The following is a 10,467-nucleotide window of genomic DNA, read 5'->3' as shown; positions in this document are numbered from 1 at the left end:
CAGATGTGGTTGCCCCATCTCAAAAAAGATATATTGGAATTGGAAAAGGTTCAGAAAATGACGACAAAAATTATTAGGGGTATGCAATGGCTGCCATATGAGGCGAGATTAATAAAACTGGGACTTTTCAGCTTGGAAAAGAGACAACTAAGGGGGGATATGCTAGAGGTCTATAAAATGATGACTAGTGTGGAGAAAGTAAACAAGGAAGTGTTAATTACTCATAACACAAAAACTAGGGGGTCACCAAATGAAATTAATAGGCAGCAGGTTTAAAATAAACAAAAGGAAGTATTTTTTTCACACAACGCACAGTCAACCTGTGGAACTCATTGCCATAGGATGTTGTGAAGGCCAAGACTATAACAGGGTTCAAAAAAGAACTAGATAAATTCATGGAGGATAGGTTCATCAACGGCTATTAGCCAGGATGGGCAGGGATGATGTCCCTAGCTATTGTTTGACAAAAGCTGGGAATGGGCGACAGGGGATGGACCACTTGATGATTACCTTTTGTGTTCATTCTCTCTGGGGCACCTGGTTTGGCCACTGTCGGAAAACAGGATCCTGGGCTAGAAGGACCTTTGGTATGACCCAGTATGGCCATTATTATGTTATGTCATTACTACAAAAACTGTTATATCATGAATGCCATTCCGAAGTGTGGTGGCAAAATAATAAAAGCGGGTCATTGACTTAATATTTTCAAGCATTGAAATGTAATTTCTCTAGACAATATCACGTACCTAAGCATGGGTTTGTCAGGTCAAAGGTCGCCTTGGCAATGAAGTCACATAGTAGAAAGGTTCAGGTCCTTTAATGGAATTGGAATATTTTGGATATTTTTACTATAAAAAAACAAAAAAAAAAAATGGAATTCTGCAGACAAACTGGAATTTGTGATGAAAGGTTACTAAAACCAAAAATCTCCTCACATTAGATTTCTCCCAACCCTAAAGGGTTGGTCACTTACTGCAGGTCAATGGATTCTCTGGATCTCACACCAAAGACAAAGCTGACAGCCAATTTCTCTAGTAAACTAATTAAAGGTTTATTGTGCAAGAAAAAGAAATGAGTTATTGAGAGGTGAAAACAGGTAAAATATGTTAATCCGTGAGTCAGTTTGCAAGTCCAAAAGGATAGCAGAGATATAGGGTTGTCATCTTTCTAATCGCACAAAACTGAACATCCTTGCTCCGACCCATGCCCCACCCCTTCCCCAAGGCCCTCCCCTACCCCTTCTCTGAGGCTCTGACCCCCGGTTCACTCCATTTCTCCCCCCCCCCCTTTCCCTCGCTTGTTCACCACCACCCTCGCTTTCACTGGGCTGGGACAGGGGAATGTGGTGTGGGAGGGGAAGAGGGCTCTGGCTGGGGAGTGTGGGCTCTGGGAGGGGGCTTGGGATGTGGGGTGTGGGAGAGGGCTCTGGATTGGGGCTGAGGGGTTCATAGTGCGGGGAGGGCTCAGGGCTGGGGCAGGGGGTTGGGATGTGGCAGGGGTGAGGGGTGCAGACTTTGGAAGGGAGTTTGGTGTGGGAGGGGGCTCAGCACTGGGGTAGGGGATTAGGATGGGGGAGGGGGAGGGGTGCGGGCTTTGGGAGGCAGGAGTGGTGCCAGGGTTTTTGCCACCCTAGGCGGCAGCGCTCCTCCTCTGAGCATTCGGGGGCGGGGGTCCTTCCACTCCACATACAGAGAGCATGAAAAGGGGGGAGTTGTCTTACCAACTCTGAGAGTGTTAGTATTCTCACTCTTCTTATCAAACTGTCTGTACTGGGCTATCTTGATTATCACTTCAAAAGTTTGTTTTTCTCTTACTTAATTGACCTCCCAGAGTTCTCTGTATGTGTATATATATCTCCTCAATATATGTTTCATTCTATGCATCCGAAGAAGTGGGCTGTAGCCCACGAAAGCTTATGCTCAAATAAATGTGTTAGTCTCTAAATTGCCACAAGTACTCCTGCTCTTTTTGTAGATAGGTCAATTCAGACTTCTGCTCAGTGTACAGTCAAAAACGAAAAAGATGTTAGGATGCATAAGGAATGGGATGGAAAAGAATAATATGGAAAATATGATCTTACCATTATATGACTTTTAGTGCTGCAGCCTCCAGAATGCTGTGTGTAGGACAGGTGTCACTGTCACAGAAAGGAGATTGCATAATTAAAGGAGTTCAAAAAAGGGTGACACGAATGCTCAAGGTCATGGAAAAATCCATATGGAAGAGAGATTGAGAAGACTGTTTTCTTTAGAAAGGAAATGAATCAGAGGGGATACAAAAAAAGTATATAAAATAATGAATGGTCTAGAGAAGATAAATTGGGAACTTATGTTCTCTCTGACTCCTAACATGAGAACAAAGGAACATTTAATGAAATTAAAAGGTGGCAAATTCAAAACCGATGAAAGGAAATACTTTTTCACACAACGTGCAATTAGACACTGGAACACATTGTTACAGGAAGTCATTAAGGACCAGAACTTGGCAACATTAAAACAAAGATTGGACATTTATATGGAAAACAAGAATATCCAGTTATAATTAATTATGATAAAATGTTGGAAGGGATGTTAAACCTCAGACTCCTGGGAGCAGCAGGGTGTCCCAGCCCCTCATAGGGCCATCTGTGCCCGGCAATCAAAGATCAAGTAGGCCACCTGGCACCGCAGATGTATAGCCAGGCGATGGACCCGGCTAAGGCCTCAGCATCTAAAGGCAAGCAAGTTATGGGACAGTCCTCTAAAGCAGCTACCGTCCCTGGACCGCAGACATCGATCCCCATCACCGTGGTCTAGGACCTCAGCACCGCAGCCTCAGTCCCCGGTTAGAAGACCCCAGTCCCTGACACCATGGTCCCCACCTACAAGACACGGGACACCTGAGTCACGATGCTGATCCCTGTACCCACTGCACTGTGGGATCTCCTACCAGAGATCACCACGGTGCAGATCACTATCACTAAGCGGTCTCCCAGGCATCGATCCCTCCCGGTGCAGGATCATTCCCAGTCACTGCACCGGTTTCTGGCTCCCCAGTACCGCTCTTCAGGAAGGCACTGATCCTTGCCCTCTCCTTACCTATCGCTCAAGTATTCCTGTCAGGCAGGAACACTGATGTCATGGAGGGTGCTGTGGCACCTTTAAGAATAACAGAAGTATTGGGAGCATAAGCTTTTGTGGGTAAGAACCTCACTTCTTCAGATGCAAGTAATGGAAATTTCCAGAGGCAGGTATAAATCAATATGGAGATAACGAGGTTAGTTCAATCAGGGAGGGTGAGGTGCTCTGCTAGCAGTAGAGGTGTGAACACCAAGGGAGGAGAAACTGCTTCTGTAGTTGGATAGCCATTCACAGTCTTTGTTTAATCCTGATCTGATGGTGTCAAATTTGCAAATGAACTGGAGCTCAGCAGTTTCTCTTTGGAGTCTGGTCCTGAAGTTTTTTTTGCTGTAAGATGGCTACCTTTACATCTGCTATAGTGTGGCCAGGGAGGTTGAAGTGTTCTCCTACAGGTTTTTGTATATTGCCATTCCTGATATCTGACTTGTGTCCATTTATCCTCTTGTGTAGTGACTGTCCAGTTTGGCCAATGTACATAGCAGAGGGGCATTGCTGGCACATGATGGCATATATAACATTGGTGGACGTGCAGGTGAATGAGCCGGTGATGTTGTAGCTGATCTACAACCCATCCTAGACAATGATCCCTCACTTTCACAGACCTTGGGAGGCAGGCCAGTCCTCGCCCACAGACAACCCGCCAACCTTAAGCATATTCTCACCAGCAACCACGCACCGCACCATAACAACTCTAACTCAGGAACCAACCCATGCAACAAACCTCGATGCCAACTCTGCCCACATATCTACACCAGCAACACCATCACAGGACCGAACCAGATCAGCTACAACATCACCGGCTCATTCATCTGCACGGCTACCCCTCTGATACTTGACACTGATGTCATGGGCAGCTCTGGTTGGGGCTAGAGCTGGGGGGCCTGCGCGCTGCCCACCTTCCCGGTGCTTCGGAGCTGTGGAGGCTGGTGCTGTGCATGCCACCCACCTTCCCGGTGCTCCAAGGCAGGGGGACTGGGGCCATGCATCGCCCGCCCCACCGAGCTGGGGAGGCTGTGGTCGCCCGCCTTCCCCTGTGCTCCAGGGCTGAGGGGACTGCAGCCTCCCCAGCTCTAGCCCCAACCAGAGCTGCCCATGACATCAGTGTTCCTGCCTGACAGGAATACTTGAGCGTTAGCATTCTAAGGGTTAATGGATGCCACTGTAGGACAATCATAATGGATTACTGTATCATTATTGGGAATAATACATTCCACTGGGACTTTTCCCCACCAGGTACAATCAGGGCAGGCTCTAGGCACCAGCGTTCCAAGCATGTGCGGCATCCCCCGCGCCCCCCCCTCTTTTTTTTTTTTTTTTTTTGCTTGTGGCAGCAAAAAAACCTGGAACCGGCCCTGGGTACAGTCATTCAAGCACAATTTTCTGCACTTTACCTTGCATGAGCTTTAACTGTTTCTCTATTTCATGAATATATTAATTTATGACTAATTAATTTTTGCTTTAAACTTTTGTCATGAAATATTAGTCATTCCAGCAGCACTGAGATTCCATTTGCTATGGATGTCTCACTTGTGAAAACATAAACGGATAATAAATCCAAATATGGCTGGAAAATACATCTTGCTGACTAGGAATAAGAATTGTGCAGAGAAGATCCCATGCTGATTGAGAAGACAAGACTTACTCTGCTCTCTTTCCCCTTTTCTGTCTTTACCTTCCTGTTGCTCCTCGATGGTTGGTGGAAATGGGAAAGGACTGACCAATTTACCCATAGAATGAATACAAAGCATGATGTTATCCAGCACTTAATTGTCACAGAGACTCAAACAAGTGCTGGAGTGTCAGTACTGGAGCTGGCTGAATAGTGGGGTAAAAGTTAACAAAATTCAATTCCATTATATTCATAACTCTTTCATTTGGTAGTTCTTGAGTGAACACTTGTATTCATGCCATAAAGGCTCAACAAGCTACCTTATATACCTTCTTTAAAACTGATTTTGTGTGCTTTGGAGTGAGGATGTTACAGATAGGAAGAGGACAGGTGAAAAAGCCAATGATTTTAAAATAAGCAACCAAGGTGAATAAATATAATGGAGTGATCACTTAGCATGAACATCAGTGAGAATAGTGCATAGGAGTGGGGATGCTCAAGCAACAGAAAGGTCCCTTGCCTAGAGACACTTTGAACATGGTCCAGTGCCAGAACATCAAGCAAGTTGGTTTCAGTGTACTGTAGATATTTAGGGAGAGGTGCTCAGCACTTGGGAATAGTTTCCCTCTGGAACCATTTCTGTGTATAACAGGTCATATGAGCTCCTGCTGGCAGGGATAAAGCCCACCAGATGTGATTTGAGCATCAAGGTGAAATGCAAAAGTTGGCTAGCAGAAGCCAGTTTGGGATGTAATTTGTCAGTAATTAGATGCTATGGACATAACAAAAAAAAACATTTAATGCAAAGTCTGTTAGCCAATAAATCTGGCTGATAGCTTTCTTCTTCCCTCATCCATCTGATTTTAAATCTGGGATCCATCTTATTGCCAAATATTGCTGATGCCTTACATATCATAGAGTCTGCTTATCGCTTGTAGTCTTTCTCTCACCCTATAAATTTCCCCAGTCCTTTCCTTCATGGTTTCCAGCAGTCTCCATTTAGCCACTCCAATTCTAAGTTTTTACAAATGTTCCAAACCAAGGTGCCATGTGTCAGGACAGCAAGGTAGAGAGATCTCCTTCCTTTTATGGGGTTATTGTGCAGGCAGACAAAAGGCAGCTATGATGTGGTGTTGAGGGGGCATCAGGAAGTTTGGTTGCAGAGCAGGGTTTATTTTTGGAAGTGGGGTGGAGGGAGTCTTTTTTTTGAGGGGGCTAGAGGAGAGGCATTTTGACTTCCGGACACTGGGGATAAACCAAGGACATACAGTTTTGCGCAGGGGCGGGGTGGAGGAGGGAAGCTAAGTGACGGAGGAAACCATAAAACTCCCTAACTCCCAGGACAGAGACAAAAAGGGGAGAAGCCAGGAGTCCCCAGTTCACAACAAAAAGCATACAGGAGATGCTCCCTGAAGATGCTGGAGAGTGAGGGAATGACTTGCTGCTCTTCCCTGAAGCCAAGAAGATAACTGCAAGTAAAGGGAGACATCTTTTACATAACCTATTCTCCCCTAACTGACTCAATTGCAGGGTGTCACTGTGAGTGCTGATGGTACACCAGTCCTCTAGATGTGTGGTAGCGTTCACTGTGTGCCATGAGTGTGGAGGCAAGGCACTAGATGTTCGTGGCATCAGCCTCCACAGCCCTTGGTGGGTTCCCATAAACGCTCACATTTTGAGGAATATAGGACTCCTCTGTTAGTGCTGCCAGAAGCTAAACTCTGCAAATACCCCATTCTCAATTACTATAAGTTACAATAGAAGATCAACACCCCATTTCTAATCCAGCCCCCAATGAAAGCCCAGTACAGGAGGATAAAAGTAGAAGACTCTCATTGAGGTCCTCTCCACACCATCCCCCTGCTGTGCATGTGCAATTGCCCTCATGACTCCTGGTAAAACGGATCTGAGCTGAAACACTAGATCAGCTTTACTTCTGCTTTAGTGAAGTTTTGGATCTGGATCTGAATGTTGGGGTTTGGGCTCATCTCCACTTTATTAAATGTGGCAAGTTATGAAACTTAATGCTATTACTTATGTTTCTGTCCAATTATGGTATTTTCATATCCCTTTGGCTCCCCTTTTCTTCTGTTTGGATGACCTTGCAGGGTTAACGTCACTGAGGAAGTGCACCAATTTGCCCTCAGACAAGTTGCTTAGGAGGTAATGCTGATGCACTCATTTTTAATTGCTTGTGTTAACAGAGCTCTAGCAAACTTCAGAATTGTAATTCAACACCTGTGCAGCTGCATCAGTGGAAGCAATGGGAATTACAGCATAGACAGGGCACTTGTGCTTTTACAACAACCAGGTTGTCTCCCATGATTGCATTTCAGAGACATATTTCTCCAGCGTATCTCAGTGCGAGGGTTGGCGCTTATTAGCATGTGTCGTATGCTAATTTGCCATCTCCTCACACTGACTGCTGAAAATTACTTACAATAGAAATAAAAATGCATGCAACTGAGGTGAAAGACAGAGTTAACTTGCACATGTGCAAGGCAGGAGTCCCGCAGCATTTTGAGGAATACTCTTTGAGGGTCTCTCCTGTGTTTCCCCCCCCCCATATTAATCTCTACATCTGCATCTTGGCAGGGCAAGGGGAGAACTTTGTGAGTATTGTAAGAAGTCTTTTATGGAGGGAGCGGGGAAGGTGCTATGTAAACCTGGGGGTAGTAAATAAATACTGTATGGCTGGGGAAGGCCTGGTGGTTTGGTTATGCTGTGGTTACCTAGTGCAGGGACTTTGGTATTAGTACGTCAGTGGAACTGGCACCATTTTTATAGTAGGGGTGCTGAGGGCAGAAACCTTGTCTTGGGGCTGTTACTACTTGAAGCCAAGGGGTGCAGTAGCATCCCCACTTGCAGCACCTCTGTAGTACAGTATCTGTTGTTCTATTAGGCACAATAATTAATGACAATTCAGGACTGTGGTTTGTTTACTCGGGGGTGGGCTGGAGGACTGTGGCTTTCGCTGCACCATTTCCCCCTCGTTCAGGGGCGAGGCCTGGCAGCCTGCGCCACTTCAGCCTGCCGCTGCCTCCGGGAGCCACTAGAGGGCGCTGCGGGGCGCCTGGCACTACAACTCCCGTCGGGCCTTGCGGCTACTGCCACCACCCCGGGAGCGGGGGCGCGCGCACAGCCTGCTGGGGCCGGGCTGCGCGCGGGGCCGGCGCCCATGGTGGGTAGTGGCCTGGGGGGGAGGTAGAACCGTTGGTTGCCGGGTCCATTCATCGCCGCCGCGTCCCCGGCCGGGCGCCCCGCCGCCATGGAGGCGCTGATCCCGGTGATCAACAAGCTGCAGGACGTGTTCAACGCCGTGGGGGCCGACATCATCCAGCTGCCGCAGATCGTGGTGGTGGGGACGCAGGTGAGCGAGGCGGGGGCGCTGCGGGCCCGGGGGCGGGATGGAGGCGCCCAGGGAGCCGGGCGGCAGCCGCCCCTCTGTGAAGGGCACCGCGGGAGGGGAGCTGGGTTCGCGCGGGGCCTGGCGCCCGAGCCTGCTCCTGCCTGGCGCCCAAGGGCTCTGCGGGGCGGCCCCCGGGGAGAGCAGCCGGCGTGAGCCGCTGGCGCCCTTCAGCGGGTGTCCCGCCTTGCTGCGCCCAGCGCCCGTCAGCGGCTGACTGTGCCTCAGCCCCGGCAGGCGGGGGAGGGTTGTTCCCTCTTCGGCGGGGGGGCCTGAGCGAGGTGGGGGCGAAGTGACCGGCTCCAAATGCCCCTGTCCCGCTGAAGGTGACCGCGCTGCCCACTCCAGCATCTTGCCGTGTTGGGCCCCCGTTTTATTCTGGGCTTGACCTTCCCGGTGCTTGGGCTGCATAACGTTGGAAAGGGGGTGTAGTAAGATGGGGCTGGTAAGGTAACTTTTCACACCGCATCTTTGTGACACTGGCCCTCTGCTCTCCTGTACAGTCATTTAACATCGCTGGCAGTTACTTGGATTGATTTGTGTTAAATGGCAATGTGGTGCACCTGTTTAAAACCCACAAGCCTGTGTTGGCTCAAAATAATTGCAACAAATTACTGGTTTAATCTAGCAGTGCTAGTATGTTTTAAAAAACAAATTGATACCCTACTGTTGTTTAAAGGGATGTTATCAATTTAAATGTCACTCTTAATTTTTTTTTTTAAAACCCAAGTTATAAAATCATACACTATTAATAAGGGTTTACCTATCAGACTGAAAATTAGTTCTTAGAGAAAGTTCCATATGGCCCTGGAGTTCTTCTAAGATGTCTAATTTCCTAGTAGTTTGCTGGCCTCTGAAGATTTTTTAAAATATTTTGCCTTTCTTCTTTTTGACTTTTCAAATCCGTTTCTGTATTTATTCTTCACCTGACTCATTCTTTGTGGAAAACGGACACAGTCAAATGAAAGAGAATTTTTCTCTCTCCTCTGTCAGTGAATTGTTCTCATTCTTTCCTTCTGTCTGTTTCTCTCCTTAAATGGCCATATTTTTTAATATACATTCTACCTGGAGAGGAATATTATTTTAATCTTCTGTAATTTTAATTTCACACTCATCACTTTTGTTCTCCCTCTATATTATAATGTTTCCACTCTCTCTGTATATAATATTTCATACCTTGCTTATGCCTTTCTCTTATCCATGATATATTTTGCGGTTTTGTGCATTCTGTGTGTATTCTTTTCATTCCTACAGTATTTTTAGCTAGAAATTGCTCATATCCTGCGGGCATGCACTTAATTTATCTTTGAACGCTTTCTGTTTGCCCAATGTGCTCCTTTCCTCCATTGCTTTGTGATTCAATGTTTCCTGCATTCCTTGAAAACATGCTCTGCTGAACTTCAGTGTCCTATTTTTTCTCTCTGTAAACACATTTTAGTCCTCATAAAATATTTCCTAACTGGGCTTTGGGCACTATTATTCAGATGCCTCTGCTCCTCTAGTCATGTTCTGTGTTACTCCAAACAGTGTGAGAATTGTTCATTTTCCACTTCTCTCTAGGTATTGTGTAGAGCAGCAATTCTGTGTCATAGTATAGATATTTTGCTAGCATTCTTGCCAGCCTTAGTAAAAGGAGTTGAGAGTTGTTACTACTGGTTTCTGCCCTTTGAACCCTTCCCGTTACACTAATCTTGTGTCACTAATTCTGGTTATTCTGTCATTCCTAGTGGTGAGTATGTGCTTTTATTTCTCCTTTGGTTTTAGATGTTAGCTTTCTGCATTATCAAATTTCATGAAAAGGCACAGGCTGGGAATACTGCCTAAGCAACACACACGATACAATAGTGCAATAGCATCCAACCATTCTGATGTCTCCATCTTATACCTGTACTTTGCTCTGTGGTTAAGACTTGTTACTTACAAAGCATTATGGAATGGCTTCAACCTAATAGCACAAAACACTACAATAAAAAGAAAGGAGCGATATTGATCATTCCCAAAACAATGAGTCTATTTGAATGTATATACATGTGTGATAGTTATTGCTGTGGTTAATTGGCTACACTACAAAATCAGATCTGGATTCAAGAAGAGGTCAAAACATGTGGCTCATTATGGAGAATGAGAATATTATCAGATTTGGGCATCACAAGAAGGCATTAATCCAAATGGCTATGAATGAGGTAACTTTACTCCTCCAGGTTATTGTTTACCTTCTGCCGGGGGTTCCTAGAAAACATTGCCTCTCCCATTGATTTAAATAATGACTAGCTTAGTAGTAAATACCATTATACCATTACAGAAATGAGTTATGAGTCAACCCATACTATGTG

At 46.1% G+C, this 10,467-nt stretch overlaps 1 protein-coding gene across 5 annotated transcripts in view; it reads left to right on the top strand.

The window, feature by feature from the left end:
- Nucleotides 1–7,867: 7,867 nt before the first annotated feature.
- Nucleotides 7,868–10,467, top strand: part of DNM1L (dynamin 1 like) — a 50,105-nt gene continuing 47,505 nt past the window's right edge. For 3 of the 5 annotated variants that reach the window (XM_034779966.1, XM_034779982.1, XM_034779956.1), the window contains exon 1: nucleotides 7,868–8,098. In XM_034779966.1, the coding sequence (XP_034635857.1) occupies nucleotides 7,997–8,098 (102 nt within the window). In that variant the 5' untranslated portion in view covers nucleotides 7,868–7,996. The remainder of the gene's footprint in view (nucleotides 8,099–10,467) is intronic. The other 2 variants (XM_034779989.1, XM_034779974.1) reach the window with 2 other exon arrangements.

The sequence above is a fragment of the Trachemys scripta genome, chromosome 1 (genome assembly GCF_013100865.1).
Source record: "Trachemys scripta elegans isolate TJP31775 chromosome 1, CAS_Tse_1.0, whole genome shotgun sequence".
NCBI classification, from domain to species: Eukaryota; Metazoa; Chordata; order Testudines; family Emydidae; genus Trachemys; species Trachemys scripta.
Note: the sequence above shows the minus strand (reverse complement) of the source record. Positions and strands in the feature narration are given on the sequence as shown.